We start from the raw sequence: 19,290 nt of genomic DNA, 5'->3' as shown, positions 1-19,290 counted from the left end.
GTGAATTTTAATTCATTGATGGGTAGTCAACCCCAGGTCTTTTGCTTTGCAGCTAAAGATAAGGGAGAGAAGAATTTTGCAATGGCCTACGTAAGGCTAATGAAGGAGGATGGCACAACTCTCCATGATGGCATCCATGATTTGTTAGTTCTAAAGGTATGGGCTCAGATTTCTCTCTTTTATTCACAAGACATCTTTTCTCATACTGTTGCCTTTGACTGCATCGTGTATTTGCTTAGTGCTAGATTGATTTTATTATTCTGTCGAAGATGATACTCTATTTTCCATCTGAACAAAATGAAAAGGTGTACGCTGTTCCATTGTCAGTAAATATTGCTCTGAATTTTAATGACAAAAAGATGTTATCCAAGCACAGTGAGAGATTATTTCTTTTTACTGGTATTTGTGCTTTTGGCCTTCTGTAGCATAGAGAAAGTTGTGCTGCAGCTCTGTAATTGGGTGGGTACCATTCTTCTTAATGGATATAGGAAGTGTTTGATCCACTTGAAATCTTTATCTCATGGATAATCTGGGAATGCAGTCTTAGGAAAATGCTTGTTTTAAACTGCTGTGTAGTTCCTCAGGTACGATATTGAAAGTTTCAACAATTTGGTTTTGGGTGTGAAGAAAACTTTAGCTGGCCCTAGCTAGAAACAGCATCTTTAACTTTGTGAAGGAAGCAGAGAACAGATGTTTTGACTTTTGTTTTATTTGCCCACTTGGAGAATGGTGTTTAGCAGGAACTAAGAACCAGAAATCACTTCCAGTACAAACGACACTTAAGTTATTTCTCAGCACTCTTCTCAGTAAACAAGTTTGCTGTATCATTAATACCAAGTGAGATGCATGCAACTTAATCAAGTTGCTTAGGCAAGCCAAAGAGATTAATGGCAGCATATAGTTATTTATCTTCTCTTCATTGAAACTATCATTTAAAATATTGAGACTAGAAGGAAAATTGTGGACTGTGTGGTTAATGTTAGTTGTGAAATTCCACCTAATTCATTTCTGCATCAGCTCAGTAATTTTTTTGAAGTGACAGCATCGATGAGAAATGCTAAATGGAGTTGACCTACTTTATGGTTGTGAGAAACAGACAGATTTTCTGACATATGCTTGCCTATTCTAGTATTAAAAACAGTAATTGCAAGCTGTAAGTGCTTAAAGCAGTCATACACCTGGCCTTTCAAAATAAGAAATTTGAAAACTTCTAAGTTTAAAATTTCTTTAGATATTGGATCCTTTTGAGACACTTTTTGGATCAAAACTTCATCTTTTTCCCATTGTCTATCTGACTTGTCCCAAAAGAAGGAAGTTGAGAGTTTATTTTGCTTCCAGAAATTTGGGAAGTAATTATTTGGCAAGCTTGATACAATAATAGATGTTGGTGCTGCTGTGTGTTTTGCTGTATATATATGTGTTTTGCTGCTGTGTGTTTTGCTTCTTGTCTGTCTGGATCTCTTACAGTTAATTCTTAGTCTTGCCTCTTTGATACAAAGTAGAAACTGCATCTCTGTGGTCACTGAACCAGATAAAATTGCAAAACTTGAAAATGCCTTTCTAGATCATGGTTTTTGCAGCTCCTTGTTTGTCCACATTTGTAGACTAAAGGTCTGCAATTGAGTCATATCTGCCACAGTGTTGTAGCTTTAAGTGACATCATCATCCGGGAAATTTTCTGGAGTTTTGTTAAAGAAACACTGTGTTCTTTAAACAGTGAGGAGCATAATTTCTATTGTCTTTGTCTAAAACTTCTTTCCTGTCTGGGGAATCCTAAGACAAGACCCAGAAAATCTGTGGGGTTGCGGCACAGGAGTTGATAGAAGAGAGGAGGGAAAAATCTCTGTTGGCTCTCTGGTTTTGTACTGTTCATTCTGCTGAAAAACACATATTCTATGGCATTTAGTTACTGCAGCATACTGTCTGATTTAAAATAAAATCTTACCATGCCCTGATCTCTTATGTTCGAGGTCCAGGTATGGAGTTATAATGAGGATACCAAAATAATACTGCTATTCTTTCCTTACTCAGTTCTGCTTTCTGCTTTTAACTTGTGTGCAGACAATACAATCATGTTGTCCTATGTACAGACTTCAAGGTGATGCTCAGTATTCTGCAGTGTTCCACACCCACTGACATTTTAATGAGAGATTGGCTCTTGCTCTTACTCTGCATGGGGTGTCACCCCTCAAGGTCCCTTCCTGCCCCTCAATTTTATTTAATTCTCTAGTACAGAACTACAACATAAGTCTAACTTTAAATCCAGGGGTGTGAAATATGTAATGAATTGTGTGTTGTTTTTCAGGGGGACAGTAAAAAAATGGAGGATGCCAGTGCTTATTTGACATTGCCTTCTACACGTCTGCACACAGAAAACAAAGGAGCAACCTTAGTGAGGAGCTCAAGCATTGTTGGGGGGCTTTCAGTCAGCTCAAGAGATTCATTTTACATTTCAACTCTTGTTTGTTCTACAAAGTTAACTCAGAATGGTATGTACCTTCTAAACAGCTAGGAGTTTAGAAAGAAAACCTTTGCACAAATTGATAAATCAGATGTTAAATTTTAATGTATGTCCATTCATTTTCCATTAGTGGGCTTGCTGGGTCTCCTGAAGTGGCGCATGAAGCCAGAGCTGCTCCAGGAGAACCTGGAAAAGCTGAAGATTGTGGATGGAGAGGAAGTAGTGAAGGTAAATCCTTAAATCCTTATTCTAATAATAGTTATTCTTCAGGCCCCTTCATACATAATGCCTTTGTTAGTTTGCAAAGGACATGAGCAAAGCTTATCATTAGAGGGAGCAAGAAGGACAACATCTGGGCAGGATCCTTCCCAGGGCTGGCCAGCTTGCCTCCTATTTTTTAATTTCAGATCTCTGGTATTGCCTATTGTTGGGCTGGGAGATTTCCAGGATTATTATTACTAGGAGATGAAGATAGTAATGATAAAATATCTTCCACAATGTCTATTCATCTGTTTCCTTTTGTCTATCTGAAGTATCACAAACAATTCCTACTGCTTTCTTTGCAGTTCTTAATATTAATTTGCATGTTGATATTAAATCCAAGAAGTGTTATGTACCCAACAAAGCACTTTCTTAACTAATTAGTATATCAATAAAAGTTGTTAGTATTTTGGAAAATGGCATATACTATTACATTTATGTCTTTAAGCATAAACATTAGATGTCTCTGGAGAGAAGGAATAAGAATTAAATTTAAAAAAGGAAGAAAGAGGAGTGGATTTTTTTACCCAAAGATTTGTGTCCCAAGTCACTGAGATAATTTTCTTTGATTTAGTGCAGAATTTGAATCAGACCACAGAAGCAAGAAAAGTCTTTTCAATCAACATGTATCTGTGAAAATAGCAACCACTAATCTGTGTCACTAAGTAACCTTGTTTTAACAAGTTTTGTCATTTATATAATATTTTTATCTTTTGCATAAGCTTTGAGCAAAGCATGTATTATTGATTGCTAGTGTCTGAGAAGGCAGGTTTTTTAAAACTAAAGCAACTAGAGCCTAAACCCTTGGAAATGCTTTCTCAATTTAAGTGATACTTCAGTAAAGGTAGTAAAATTCTAACTTGAGGGAAACCAGGTCTGCTATCAGACAATTTTCCTGTGAGGTTTTCAAGTTGAATTGGTTATCAGTTTGTCTTTTCATGTTCTGTAGTTTCTCCAGGATACATTGGATGCCCTGTTTAACATCATGATGGAACATTCCCAGAGTAATGAGTACGACATCCTTGTCTTTGATGCACTGGTAAGAATCATCATCAACGAATTTATTTGTCTAAGAAAAGAACCTTAGAAGTTGGAACAAACTATCACATTTTGCAGTTCAGAGAATTAAAGCTTCTACAGAACTGAGGAATATTACTCATTGACTGAAAATCAAATTTCTTTGAAAACTTAAATAGAAAATTACCAGAAATATTTTCAGAAAGTGAATATTTAAGTTTGCAATGTGACTCAATGTGTCTCTGTCTGTTTAGATCTATATCATAGGGCTCATTGCAGACCGTAAGTTTCAGCACTTTAACACTGTTTTGGAAGCATATATCCAGCAGCACTTTAGTGCAACCTTGGCATACAAGTAAGTTTGTTTTCTCTTCTTTCTCTTTTTTCCTTTCTCCACCGTCACATAAAGAAGTAAATCCTGCTTGTGACTTTTCTGATGTAATTTATGGTGACTGTTGTTTTGATGCTGCTGCTTGCTTATCTGCCTCTGAGACATATTTGATTATAAGTGGAATTAATGAACCCATAGCAGATGATTTGGGGTTAAATGATGCTATGGCATTTGTTTTCTGTCACCTGGATTTTGCTGTGTCTGAGCATTTCACCTGTATCCTGTCAAATTTATCAAAAGATGCTTTGCTGTGAAGCCTTTCCATTTGTATCCCTGGCCTTAAGTAGAAATGCCTCAGGTGAGGACTTGAGGCTCTCCTTAGTCCATTTACATAGATTTCCACATTTTTTTTCCACATCAAGCAAACTCAAAGGAAAAAGAATTGTTTGGGAGCTGTCAAGTCTTCACATGCATGTTAGTCTGATGTTGTGTCAGGAGGAGTTCAGTGCAGTGAACTGGAATTTTGGTATTTGTTACGTGTCCTGCTGTGAAATGGAGTTTTAGTATTTGTTACATGGTCACGCCATGTAACAAATGGATGAACTTGTTGTGGATTTTTTATTTATTTATTGGTTTTCAACTTTTGAAGCTTCTACACAACACCCAGATGGGAAGACATGGACTCATAGAAAGGAGTAAAATACTGTGCAGGAATGTTATACACTAAATTTAATCCTGGATTCCTACTTTATTTAGAATAGGCTTTTGCAGATGATGGTAGGATAAAATGACTGAATTATGAAGGAAGGTAACATCTTCAGCTGGTGCAGATCTCTGGCAGGTGCCCTAAGAGGATGGATGTGGATTTTTAATCTACCTGATGTCTCATTCTGGCAGCTTAATGGAGTGGCAGATTGAAGCAGAACTTTCATTTGGGATATGAATAGTACAGGGAAGACCTGAACTGGAGGTTTAGAATTGCTGGGGCTATCTTCTAGTGTCTGTGTTGAGTTTCAGTTCTAACTCAACACTAAATGTCACAAAAATCATGCACTAGACCATGAGTTTCCTAAAGCTGAAAGGCAGCAGTGCAAAATCAGCCCTTTCTCACACCTCAGCAAAGTTGAAGTGAGCATTAGTGAGCTCAGAAAGCTCAAGCACCAACTATGTGCCCTTCTTCAATCCTCTCTCACTCCATCAGTAATAAGCACATGTAATTCAATGCTTTACAGTACTGTGAAAGAGGAAAAGGAAGGGTACAGAACCTCTCAGGACAGCCTTATTTGCATAAAATATTTCTAAGACTTACCTGGCTGGGAGTTTTTGGTGACTTAGTCAATGTGATAGAGACAAAATAAGAATGTTTATGATTTTTCCCCACATAATGTGTTTTCTTGGCATTATTGATTGAATGCATGGAGGATTTACTCTGGTTCCAGAATCATTTATGAAATAAACAAGTGTGTGTGGCCTAACTCCTAACTAGGAAGGAAATGCTGTGTCCCAGACATATTACAACCATGTTATGATATGGATGGTTGGCCAAACTGTTACCTATTTATTCAGTTCCTGTTGAGTCATCCTTTCTCCTGGATTTCTGAGAGCTCTGAGAGGGCTTAACCTCCACTGCCCCTACATACAAGTTGGATCAATATTGTTCCAACTCAGAGAAGCTGTAAAAAGGAGCAAATGAAAACACACAATGGATGTGATGCCCAGGAGGCTGAGAGGCTGAAAGCACAACATTTTGGTTCTGAAATGTGAGTTAGGCTGGAGATGTGTACTAGTTACACAGAGAACTGGCTGTTGGCTTGGTTTGTTTAGGGCAGGGGACAGCAGGTCTCCATTTTTGTAGAGACATAGGGAAAAAACCCCCAACCACTCTTATCTTAGTTCTTATGGCTGCATTAAGATCAAAACTGCATCATTAGTATTGCTTTAATCACTTAAAATGTTTCTATAACTACAAATTTAGGGACTTAGTTTTAGATTAACTTCTGCTCTTTTGTAGCCAGCTGTGTCTTTAGCAAAAAGTTGCTTTTAGATAGAGAGTAAGGAAGTGTTTAAATAAAATAAATAATTTAAGCAGATGTTCTTGTGTACTGCTTTATTTACATGTAATATTTACATGCTGTTAATTAGAGTGTGCAGTGGTGTTTAATCACTGCTCAGTGGAGGTAGGCAGAAGGAATATTTTGTGATACCTTGTGCATGTGTATTACAAACTGCTGTAAAGGTGCTTCCAGAATTGTGTAAAGTCATGCTGCTCTTCTGGGATTTCAGATTTCTCTCTTGCTTGTGCAGCTAAGAATTTGTTCCTCATTTGTTTATACTGACAGAATTTGTGCAACATAAATCCAGAAATACACTCAGTCTGTTTTCTTGTGTGTGCTTGACCAAGCACAAACATATATTTAGAGCTGCCAAAGAAGCTAAAGAAGGTAATTAAAAAATAATGATGAAAATTATTTTTAAAAATGTTTTTAAACTTCAGGAAATTAATGAGTGTTCTGAAGACATACTTGGATACTTCCAGCCGAGGGGAGCAATGTGAACCTATCCTCAGAACTCTGAAAGCTCTGGAATATGTTTTCAAGTTCATTGTTAGATCAAGGACATTATTTTCCCAGTAAGTACTCAGACATTGCCATTTAATTAACTGTCTAATATCAGACATAGGAGACCTGAGAAATAGAAAAGGTTGGTTCTAGAACAGAGTTGTTTTGGCTTTTTTTTTTAATAAATAAAACATAACACTGGCAACTGCTTTAAAATACAAATAATGCTGATACGTTTTGTAGAGGGAATATTCAAAAATCTGCTTTCTGATTCTCAGTGTAAGTTCCAGAGATGTATTTAGTAATAGCAGCAGGTTTCAAAGGGTGATTTTTCTTTGTGTCAGGTGGCTTGGCCTAAGACCAGTGCATGGCCAAACACCTCAACAGATGGCTGGAGGCTGGAGACTTGTCCTTGAGAACACTGTGTTCAGCCCCTCAGACTGTGCACAGAGCAGTGTCATTGCAGCAGCCATGGCCACTCTGAATTTAGAGTTTTGCGCCTCCTCTTGAGGAGTTTACGGCGACGACTCCATGGACTGGATGTGTGTAGCTCAGGCAAACTGAGGTGTAGTGTTTACAGGTGGTGTTCAGATTTAGGGGAAAGGAGGAGGGGAGAGCAAAGGAAATGAAAAGTGGAAGGAGAAAAATTACACACTGGTAACTGTCCTCTCCTCATATACCACAGACTCACTTCCTCAGTTGCTTTCTACTTCACCTTTCTTCATTTACCCTGATCTGGTTTGCCCCTCCAGCTTGTTGTGATTTCCCTTTGCTCTGTGGAGCATGAAGGATGGCAGGGGCAGAGGTCAGGCAAGGCAGACTCAGACCTGCAGGGAGAGGGAGTGGTTGGGTGTTGTGTTTGTGGCTGCCAGTCACCAGAACAGGAAGGTTCTGGTCTAGCTGCCTTCTGCTCAGTGGGTGCTCTACTACAATTTTGCTGTGATATTCCACTGTCCATTAAAAAAAATAAATCCATGTAGATTTATAATTTTTTAAAATTAAGTTTATTCACTGGATTATGGAATTACCAGATTCAGAAGGAATTTGCTGTTGTGGATCATATCTTAGAAATATTATTGTCTCTAGGTACTTACTACTTATAGATGGATACAGGTAAACAAGGTGTGAAGCTGTATAAGGAGGGAGATGGTGCTCAGGAGAACAGAATACAACTTTATCTTATATTTTGATCATGGGTGTCATGACAGAAGGGTATATTAGAGTTTTGGGGTAGGAAGCATTGTGTGGAGGATTATGGAAAATTTCTTGTCTGGATGAAGGTCAGAAAGCAGAAGGAGTTTGTTTCAGGGAGAATTTGGCCCTCATTTTAATCCCTTGTGTTATCTTGCAGCTTAAAGTGTTCATTGGACAATCTATCATAAAGTAGGTTACTGCAATGTGTTGCACATTCAGGTGATCAACTACACATTATCTACTCCTCCTTAACTAGAGATCTGAAACTCTAAATTCACTGGACAATTATTATTATTGTAGGCAGTCTTACATTTCAGATTGAAAAGAAAATCAAATGACACTGCAATACATAACTGTAAAATGAGATTTTTCTCTTCTGATGGAGCAGAAGAGGCAACATTCAGCTCACTGTATTCTACTCCCATTTCAGGATTCTCTTGTCATCTTGGCTTTTTTCTTAGTTTGTTTTTCTTTAACTCTTGACAGCTGTTTCACATAACTAATTTCACATGTCACCAGTGTTTTTACTTTTTATGTAGGCAGTGTTTAGTACTAAGAGCCAGTATGAGCAATACTGGAGAGATAATCTGAGGGATTCAAACTTTAGAACACGGAATGGAGAAATAATGGGCTGAGCTCAATTTAAATGCACTTTTAAACTTTTAAGTGTCAAGTAGAGACTTTTTTCAAAAAGCAGACTGGTTAATGGGGCCAGTAAAAATAGCTCTTGGAAAAAGTGGCAACAGCAGCAGAAGATAGAAATTGTCATCATTTGTGAAAAATATCCTGGAGTACCTCTGTTGTAGTGGGGAAAAAAACAAAACAAGTTTTTTTTTTTTGCATATAAGTTACTTTGAAAATAAAATTATTTATATAACTGCAATCTGGGAGGTATCATGGTTTAGAGACTTTTAAAACAATTGAAAGTGATTATTGTAGTGTTCAAACTGAAGAATTCCCACATGATACAGTGAATAGCAGTTATAACCCATTGGGGAAATATCTATGTACACAATATTGGATCAGCCTCTGAAATATATATTTAATGTTAAATCTGTTGCATTTGGGAGAATGAAACCTGAAAGGATAACCTAATGCATCTCTCAACAGATTATATGAAGGCAAAGAACAAACAGAATTTGAAGAATCAATGAGGAGACTCTTTGAATCCATCAACAACCTGATGAAAAGCCAGCATACAACTGCCATTTTGTTGCAGGTTGGTGTGTTCTTGGAAACCAGTTGGATTTGGTTTTTTTATATGGTTTTTGTACATGGGCTTTTTATTTTTGTTCTTTTTAAATCAAGGAAAAGACACTCAGGAAATGCATCCAATATGTCTTTTTGTAATTCCCGTCTGTTGGAAGAGCAGGTTATCTGATAAATTGGAGTCTAGTTTGAAAAGGTCAGGACAAGATACATTTACAGAAATTCTGTGAATGTAGGCAAGGAAAGAACCAAGGCACAGATGTTGGAATATTTCAAGCAATCTAATGACATGAAGCCTCCTGGGACCTGAATGTTTAATTCTTGAGTTTCTCCGCATAATGCGAAACAGGGATTTCACCATCTTAGTTGGGAAAATAAATTTTATTGTCTCAATCTTTAGGAGTTCCATTGTTAAAAAAGGAATTTTTTTGCCATTCATGTCAATCTCAGTTATTCTAACAGTTCAGAATCAAAGGTTTTAAAGAAAATGAGGAAAAAAATGAGCTATTAACATCACTAATATCAAATAATTTGCAGTTCTGTATTAAGATGAAAAATTATCAAGATTTCCTGTAAAATGTAGAAGACTTGTTAGACAGCTGCAATATTGATGCTTCAAACATTCTTTATTAAAAACTCATTGTATGCATTGAGCTTGAATTTTCCTCTGGTTTTGTATTTTGATTCCTTTTGATATGACTTAGATTAGAAGTGGAAACCCATGAAAAAGCCCATGTTGAATAAAAGCTCCGGTGGCTGATGATGAAATTGTATCAGCTGACACTTTGCATGGAGTGTTTAATGTGCAACTGCAAAGGAGCTGAGAAAGTAAATACCAAGTTAATTATATAATGCCATGGTTGCAGCAATATTCTAAATGCATTTAAAAATCAATCAGATTCTCTCTTACTTGATAATTCTGTAGAGGCCTTCCTGGGAATAGTTTATACATTTGAATACTGCATCAGAAACAGGAGAATCTTTTGAAGAAAAAAACTGAAAGAGTTTATGTAATAATGTTTGCTCTTATGGTACTTGTACTAATTAAGAGCTCTTGGAGGATTTGGTGCTCTTTAGGGAGAGTGTGTCACATCCCTGCCTTCTGCCCTGCCTGATCTCAGAGGGGCTGTGTGGGATTGTCCAGCTGGGTCTCCTCTGATGGGCAGGACACTTTCTTCTTCAGAGCGACAAGAAAGATTCACAGAAAACTTCTTAACAATTTCTGGGTGTGCAAGGGGCAGTGGTGCCCCTGAAAGGCTGCTGGGAGTGTTTCAGAGCAGGTTGTAGTGCCAGTGGAACCACCACAGTGCATGGACTGAGAAGTGTGATTGTGCCTACCCTCATTTCCCTCTTTCCATGTTTAATGGCAGCTCCAGTGCTGTACCTGATTGGCAAACATTCATGGCATCTTGGTTGGTGTTCTCAGAAACACCAGAACCTTGAAAACAGAGCTGAGCATTTCTGAGGAGGACTAAAGGAAAGAAATCTCCACTAATTTTAAAGAGCACATTAGTGTGTCTCATAAATAGACTAGTTATTAAACAGTTATGCTTTGATCAATACCATACTGAAAATCAACATTTTTGATTCCTAATGAGTGCCATCGGTTGTTCAAAATGGGCCCTATTTATTCATAGTCCTGAAGCACTGGTGGACTTTTGGGTCTCTAAATCTGCATAAGGTACTGAAAGTTTTCTTTTTAGCAGGAACCTTTCATGGCAGATGTGAAATACTGGTTTATAGCATAACTTTGCTCTTGTTCCAAATACTAATGACCATACAGCTGTGTCTCTGAGAGAAGCCTACAAAGAGATTGCTTTACATACAGTAAATAAAAGCTACTGTAGCAATGTTACAAAACTCTGATAGGAGAGGCACGGAATAAGCAGTGTCCAGCTGCTCAGTAGTTTAGTGCTGGCTGCTGGAAATAAGCTTAATGGGGGCAAAAAATATAAAGTTAACACTCCCTCCCACTTGATCATGAACTCCATAGGCAGCCCCAGCTTTCACAGGGAACAGTAATTCTGTGCCTGCTTGGAGGAGACTTCAGTGCTGACACTGGAGACTCCTGCTCTGGTAGATGGATGCAGGCCAGAAAATGGAGATAATTTCTGCTGAGAGGGAGGAGAAAGTAGTAGAGAGAAATCCATAAATCTGTCTCTACTGAAATCCAACACTGATTTCCCTTGGGGAATTTGAGATGACAGTGATGGATGTTGTAGTAGTACAAATTAACTTTGCAGAGTAAGGGACAGGTGGTTATTCAGTGATTCTACAGACACATGGGACTCCATGGATGTTACAGTTTGTGTACCCAGAGAGGGAAGTTCAAGAGAGTCTGTTGGAAAAATACAGGAACAATCAGAATGCTAAAATTGGCTTAAATCTGTCACACTTGGAATTATCATTGATAAGTGGAACATAGATTGGTAGGATCAATTGAATGTGTTCAAGTAGATTATGGTCTTGAAGATATCAGAGAATAAAGTTTTAGGAGCCCTGAAGAAAGTTAAATTGGGCTTTTCAGGATATTGAAACTTGAACTAGTATGCAGAGACTTTGAATGTGAATTTTTAACTCTTATTTCATGCTTGTTTGTCCACATGCCTATCAGGTTTAACTGTAGATGATTTAAAGAATTATTTTGAAATTGAAATTTCTTGGTCTCTACTATTTTTTTTTCAATTTGGAACTCAGTATTTTAGCCAGTAGTAATTTCCCAGTTGTTTTTACTGATAGAATCACACTCAGACTTGCGTGGAAAATTAATTCACTCAGGAAAGGATTTTTTATAAAATAATGTGTTATATGGAACAGCCTCATCTGTGCCAGAAGCACTTTATTGTTTCAATTTAGCTTTATCTACTGAATGATATCTTACTTCCTGATGTGTTAAATGCTGTATACGTTTACAAAAAGTTAAAAATCTCTTTTCAGTCTTTGTTCTAAGGCTGATTGAAGTGGATTAAGGCTTTGACTTAGTGTAGTGTCTGAGCTTTGGGAAGGACAGATATCTGGTTCTGTTTTGAGTACTGTTTATATAAACTTTGAACAGCTTAATTTATTGTTGGCAAACTGGAAATGTACATATTAATCCACGTTAGCCTTTTTTAAAAAATCTTCTGGAGTTGGTCAAGTTATCTTTTTTGTTTAAAAATGCAGACAGAATGCTTCTCAGCTTCAGCATTGCATGAAGTAAATAAACTACAATTAGGATTATAATTTCAATATTCCTACTGTGCTGATGTTTAAGAGCAGCCATCTGAGCTGCAGGGTGGCTTGGTTCAGGTCCTGCCATGTTGGTTTGTAAGGCTGGCCCTTGGGGTGGAAGTTGGAATGGTTTAATTTTGCCAGCACAAGAATCAAGGGGCAGATGGATCCTTAAAAGGATTCCTCCTTTTAAGAATTTTTTTCGAGACTTTTCTTGTAATTATTTAAAACAATTAATTCATACTTACACTGTCCTTACAGTGGTAGGGCTTTCTAGGCACTAGATGTAAACCTTTCTTTAATTTCTTTTGGCAGGGATGATGTTACAGCTTGGTTGCATTTATCAGTTGCTCTTCTGTAGCTATTACTGATGACTTTTGTAGATTTTGGAGAGATTTCTTTTTTTCATGAAGACTGTACTTCTGGGGGAGAGAATCCTTGAAATTTGGAAACCTGGAAATCAGTCTTTAGAACCTGCAAAGAGTTTGGCGAATGGAGGTTCAGGGATGAGGGGGAATAGGGGAAGTGTCACTAGTTTCTATCCTTTGCCTGAGCACTCAGGGGAAAAACCATCATTTTTAGTGGATGTGTTTTGTGTCTGTTTAAATCATCCTCTTATCTCTGGGAATAAAACTGAATGAATGATTTTTAAATTTCAGATTATATGTTTTTTAGATTGTCCTACTGTTGACTGCTGATTTGTGATCTGTGAGTGTGCCCTTTCATTGACCAGCTTGTGCTCTCAACCTTAATTTACAAATCAAGCCCCTGCCCCTTTCCCAACTGTTGTGTTCCCCAGCTGACACACCACGTTTGACCTACAGATGGTCCTGTCTGCTGCAAATGTCAGCTCTCCCCAGCTCACTCCTAGGCACTGATTTGAGAAAACACAACTCCCTGTGCTGTGCGTGCTTTCAAAAACCTCAGGTGACATGTTCTCAAGGTCACTGAAACATAGAAAAAGAAATTGTCTGTGGCATTGAAAAATATGAAAAATAATGGAATATGAAGCTGCTGCCTTTGTCTCATTCTTCCCTACACAATTTTGACCCACCCTGCTGCAGCAGACTCTAAGGACTTTATGCATCTCAGTACATTTTTCTTATGAGAGAATAAGCCTAGAAAGGTCCTGATAGTGATGCTTTGCTTGTGGTGCACAAAGGGGGATGGCACAGTAACTTCTAAAGTTGCCTTGATGGCAAGTAAAATTAGATTAAGAAACAGAGCACCAGTGATTTCTTCGAATGTACTTTTTATCTCATGGGTACTGGAATTTCATGAATATGTATAATCTAATGCTGCAAAAAGAGGGCAGCTAAAAATAAGCTTGGTCAGGAGTAAAGGTTAAAATAAATTTAACTGTACATTGTATATGTAAGAAATAATTTTCTGCAGTGCTGTGGGTTTATCTGTATCCTGCTTAAAAAACTAATCTCTTAAGGTTTGAAGAATGCAGAACATCTTGTACTGCTGACTAGGAGATTTTTATGACTTCATTAAGGGCAGTGCTCAATTGTGTCCATAGTGCATCATTTGAAGCAATTATTGCAAATGAAACTTGGGAGTCTAAAATAGTGCAGGGATATACTCATTATTGTACTTCAGCTGGAACTGTGGATCTGCAGAGAAGCTGCATCTCTATCCTTCCCTCCTATGCAAGGGTAGAACAGGGAATATGTGAAAGTCAGACAGCACAATAGTCCAGGTGTCAGTGAAGTACTGCTTGAAATATCTTGTAGCCACTGGTGGCTCTATCTTTTATCAAACATCTTTCACAGTACCTGTGAACTGCTCTAAAATGAAATTCAGATGCTGCTGGGCAGTCTCTTCATGCCGTATCTGTTGCTTGAAAAGCAAGGAGCAGCACCTGTTTGAATTAAAGCTGGAGGCAGTTTCCAGCCCAACACAGGCGCTTGTTTGGGTGCTTTAAATAGCCCGGGGATTCCCCAAGATCAGTAGAAGGTATAATCTCTTTGTTGAAGCTGCAACAGGTTTTAAACACTCCTTTGACCTTTCTAGGTTTGTGTATGAGTGTGGGATGAGATCTGCAGGAGAATAACTTTATCTGAAGGTATCATAAACCAGCTCTGAGCCTCTTTGAAATATTGTATTCACTCATGCTGCAGACTAAGCTCTCTTTTTCAATCAAGATGTAATTTGTTTCTTGGTTGTTTGTTTGTTTGTTTTTTGTTTGTTTTTTTTTTTTTGTTTTTTTTAATTGGCTACTGCAGTGGAAGCTCATACAAATAAAATTATAGCTTTATTGTGTCTAAAAGGTCTAAAAGAGAGCCAAAGAAAGCTGTGCTCTGATTATCTTCATGCTAAGCCCCCTACTGTCAAGAAAGAGACTAAGTTTTTAACAGGAAGCTTGCTGTGTACAGGTAAGAGAAATATTGAACCTAGATAGGTTTCTATCAGATAGATCAGTACTAGAAGACTTCACATCGCTGTAATATAGTTTTTAGCAAAATGTTAGTAGGAATTTACACCCTAAGGCTGCACAGTGAAGTAAAGTACTGCAAGTTAGTTTTTATGCACACTAGCCTTAAGTATTAGTGAGGATTTTGAGCCTGAAATTGCCTGCTGAAGTTTACTTGTGCATGTAAGAAGAGTAACTTGTCTCTTACCCTTGTCAGGGTAAGGTTTGATTATCCCACTATGCTGTCAAAACAAGAACTGATAGGAGGAGATAAACCACCCCACAGCTTGGCTGCAGATGGTTGGGTAGGGACATGACTCCCCTTTTCACCTATTCTGGAAGGGTGGCATCAGGATGGGTGGGTGACTGCAACCCCAAATTCTGCCTCCTGCACGGCACATTTCTGGGATGGAATTGGTACAGCTCCTGCTTTGATCCATGCCTGGTTTACTTATTTGCATCATAGTGACACTTTTACTGGTCTGCAAGGAGATAATCTACAAAGCTGGACCCTCTCACTGCTTGGGTTGGTCTAACTCTCACGGAGAGAGTCAGATCCACTTGGAACTATGGTAGTTAAGTTCCTCTATATATCCTCAGCATATGCAGCTCTGTGACGAAATTTATTCAAATGTGATGTAAAATTTCAGTCTGGGGAAAGAAGTCCAAGTTTATCAGTTTGCTTTGGGTCTCAGTGGTGTGCTCTGTGCTGTTCATGTGCCTGTATAAACACACAGGATTGACATGATCTGTTTGTCAATGCAGGTTGCTGCCTTGAAGTACATCCCATCAGTTCTTCACGATGTTGAAATGGTTTTTGATGCCAAGTTACTGAGGTGAGTCACTCTTGAACATTTTCTAGATGTCAGCAATTAATTCTTGGAGATCAGTTTAGTCCCACAAAGCTACACCAGTTCCTACTGATCAAGACAGTGATGGGTCCCTGGATATGTTTGTTACTGGTCTCTTGTCAAATTTGTGATATATAAATAAATTTAAGTCTTAAAAAGTGATGAATGTTTAGAAATATGTGATCTTTTGCTCTTTCTCTCTGTCCTTATTAACACCTGATGAATTCATCTGTATGGTATTTATGACATTTTTCCTTTTCATGCAGCCAACTACTATATGAATTTTACACTTGCATTCCACCAGTGAAACTACAGAAGCAGAAAGTGCAGTCCATGAAGGAAATCGTACGCAGCAACCTTTTTAAAACACAAGGTAAATACCAAATGCCTCTGAGGCATCAAATAAATGCGTGAAAATTTTCAGTGACTTACATGTTGTGCAATTCACGTTTGAAATGGAGTGAAACAAATAGTGAAAGAGTGTGAATGCCAGGAGCCTGGGCTCTGGAAGGGATTCAGCTCTTTCCACAGGATGTACAAAGTGTGATTGCTAGCCTAGAGCAAGGAACAGGTGGGGCTCAGAGGAACAGTTTTGTGTGGTTTTCTTATGTTATAGAGGTTAGGTGGGTGAGCCATATACCCTTTCAACTCATTTTAAGGTCTATAATGGAATAGGAGCAGGAAGTGAAACCTTGTTAGCACAGATGTTCAATAAGGCCTCTGCCTGGGAAGAGGGCAAAAAAATATCTGTGCTGTGGTACACTGCAATGCAATGCAGCATTTCCACTTACAGGAATTACAATGCTTCTGAGCCTCTACCAGAACTTTGTGTCTTTCTCAACTCTCAGGAGTGTTAATGATACTGAAATGCCCTTATTGCCATTGTGCTCAGTTTTCCTTCATATTAGCACAAGAAATGAATTTTTGCTGAAGAAATCCTATCAGAGTAGCCAAGTTTTACATGATTAGTTTCAGCTCAGTGTCAAGTGTTCTGACTCCTCTCCTGTGGAGTGGATGGTTGCTTCTCTCTCTGCACCTTTTTGCTGTGTAGATAACCTTCAGAACCTGAAAGGCACACGGACTGCTCAGATGAGTTCCAATTTCTGACAGCTTAGAGATAATGATTCCAGGAACTTGACTGTACAACAGTGGGTTGCAAATAGTGCTGTGTGTGAGTAGATTGAGAGAGGATTGCTTTGCTCACCATTCTGAGTTGCCAGGAGAGTGATGCAGCTCTAACTACTCAGGATAGATAAAAATTAAACTTTATTTTCAGACCTGTGTTGTATTCCATTGAGACTGAATTGTATATTGTAAGCTTTAACAATAACTAGCTGTGTCTGCTGTGTTTTAAGACCATTGTCGATTTCCTGGGAAAAAAAGTCAAGAAAATAGTGTAGGTGGTTTAATTGTTTAGATTAAATTAAGCAATATTTTAACCTATCTTTATGTTAATAGTTTCATGGTCAATAGCTGTGATTTTTTTAAAACTATGTGAAAATTCACATTTGCTTTGGATTGGTGAAACACAGGTAGTTGCACCTTAGGTATCTCCAGACATTGATCCAAACTATTAAGAGCAGATTCTAATTAATTTTCAAACAGTTCTAGTCCTACATTCCCAGTTTGCTCTGGTAGTTGACTGTATTTCTGTTTTACAAGCAGAATCTGATACATCCTTGCAGTATGAGATGCCTTTACTGCTGCTGCTTCTAAAATCAGAAATGCCAGACTCAGTTTTATCTGTGGTGCTTGTGGTGAGCAGAATTTGGACCAGAAGGAGAAATATCTTCTCACAAGAGTGAAAGACTTGGGTGCAAATAAGGCACTCACCTGAACTCTAGTAAGTCTTGATCTTACAAGAGTTCAGTCAGCCACCCTGTGTTTAATACTGAGAAATTAGGTGTAAGCTATAAACTTTTTTTTTTGGTTCAATAGCTTTTCGTTAAAGAAGCTCAGTTGTTATTGGTTCACAGATCAGGAGTGATAGTCAGAACAGCAGATCCCAGGCTTGTATAATAAGGAATAAACCCTAATAAATATTCAGCAGGAAAACAGTTGAGCATACAATAAAAGTGTGCTTCACAGTTCTATTCACTATTGTTCATCCTACAGCTTCTTTCTTCCACCCCTCTGTGTGTTCCAGAAGAGAAAAGAGTGAGCTTTGGATTCCCAAGAATCTTTCATTATAGTCTGCTTAGTGTGGCGCTTGTTTCATGTGTTTAACAGGCCCTTCCTTTAGCTGAGGTTTGTTAATGCAAAATACTCTCTAAAGCTTTTACTACTGCAGATAAATAATAATAATAGATTGCTGGTTGCTTGTAAATGCAGCTTGTCTGATGTCTTGAAATAAATAGCTGGTCTGTCGTGGGATATGTCTACCTCAGGATGCATTGTGAATTCTAAAAGGAGGACACAGTTTTGTTTCTGTATTTTCTGGGTAGTAATGAATAAGAAATTTTGCTAGGAGGATTTCTAATTCTGGGGACCTTTTATAAAACCAATAAATGGTGGGTTTTGCATAATGCTGACCAGATAATTAATACATTTTAATTTTTCCCTGACAGGTAGTTAGTGGATTCATTTAGTCTTAAATTTGTAGATAAAAAAAAATGTATTGCCCAAAAGTTCTCCACCATTTTTGCTAACATCAGACACTTGACAGCAGAACCAAGCAGCTGAGAGCATGAAGGCAGCAAATCACACTGGACTGATTTGCTAGCCCTGTTGTTTCACCTATATCCTGCATATCTGGGTATTGTGATCCAAACTTGCACTAGTAATTGGCAGTTAAAGTGTATCCACTAAATAATATGTAAAAATTAACTGCTTGTTTATGTGCTTGTGGGGATTACATGTGCAAGATGTACCTTAAAATGTTTATACTGTGATAATTAATATAGTAATACTTTGTATATAACTTATAGTAATACTTAGCTGTGCTCCTTTTGGAGGAGTCTGGAGAAATGGATTGATTTTTTTTTCATGTATTAGATTAAAATATAATTTTAATAGGACTTCAAGAGAAGTCCTTTGAAGAAGCATTTGCCCAAAATAGAGAAATCAAGTTGCTGTCATTTTAAAATAAAACTAAAATATACCCTGTTTGCTTTAGCTTAATCATGACATATTGTTTTAGCAATATCATGACTTATGGTAGTACTAACAAGAGAATATTTTTGCTAACTAGAAAATATTCATTTAAACATTTTGTGCGTCAGTAGTTTGATGAAGTGACAAAATAAAACAGCTTCTTGCTGGTAATGTAGGATTTAGAATTATCATTATTTTAGAATTTAAAATGCCTGAAACTGACAACTTTTCTTTTTTATTTTATTTTTTCTTACTGGAGTAGCAGACATACCTTTATACTATCCTTGGTGCAAGCTGGTCAGGGCCAAATAGACTCTTGCAAATATATTTTCCTTTTCCTGAGATCATTCCATGAAGTTGCCATTCTTCTAACACAGAATGGCCAGCTAACAATGCTCCTATTGCCTCAGTGATGTCAAGTATCAGATACTTGACATCAGATACTCAAGTATCCTTTAGGGTATTTAATACTGCAGTTTCTGTGTTTGCTAATGATCTTTACACCTTTCCTTTCACCCCACTGCCCCTATATTACTAACAGCAGAAAATCATCCTTTAAATAATTACAAGGTGTTTATTTAGTCTAAATGCTATTTTTGATTATTTGCATTTATGTTTTGTTTTCAACCTTAACATAGTAATTACCATAGGGATATATAGTATATATTGGGTAATATAGTATATAT

At 37.6% G+C, this 19,290-nt stretch overlaps 1 protein-coding gene across 1 annotated transcript in view; it reads left to right on the top strand.

Annotated features, from left to right (window-relative positions):
• Positions 1-19,290, top strand: part of DOCK2 (dedicator of cytokinesis 2) — a 160,305-nt gene that overhangs the window by 25,504 nt on the left and 115,511 nt on the right. The window contains exons 17-25 of the mRNA XM_030957232.1: positions 53-156; positions 2,306-2,489; positions 2,592-2,689; positions 3,672-3,761; positions 3,994-4,094; positions 6,565-6,699; positions 8,933-9,041; positions 15,426-15,496; positions 15,778-15,884. Coding sequence (XP_030813092.1) covers positions 53-156; positions 2,306-2,489; positions 2,592-2,689; positions 3,672-3,761; positions 3,994-4,094; positions 6,565-6,699; positions 8,933-9,041; positions 15,426-15,496; positions 15,778-15,884 — 999 coding nt within the window. The remainder of the gene's footprint in view (positions 1-52; positions 157-2,305; positions 2,490-2,591; positions 2,690-3,671; positions 3,762-3,993; positions 4,095-6,564; positions 6,700-8,932; positions 9,042-15,425; positions 15,497-15,777; positions 15,885-19,290) is intronic.

This window comes from Camarhynchus parvulus, chromosome 13 (assembly GCF_901933205.1).
Source record: "Camarhynchus parvulus chromosome 13, STF_HiC, whole genome shotgun sequence".
Taxonomy (NCBI): domain Eukaryota; kingdom Metazoa; phylum Chordata; class Aves; order Passeriformes; family Thraupidae; genus Camarhynchus; species Camarhynchus parvulus.
Note: the sequence above shows the minus strand (reverse complement) of the source record. Positions and strands in the feature narration are given on the sequence as shown.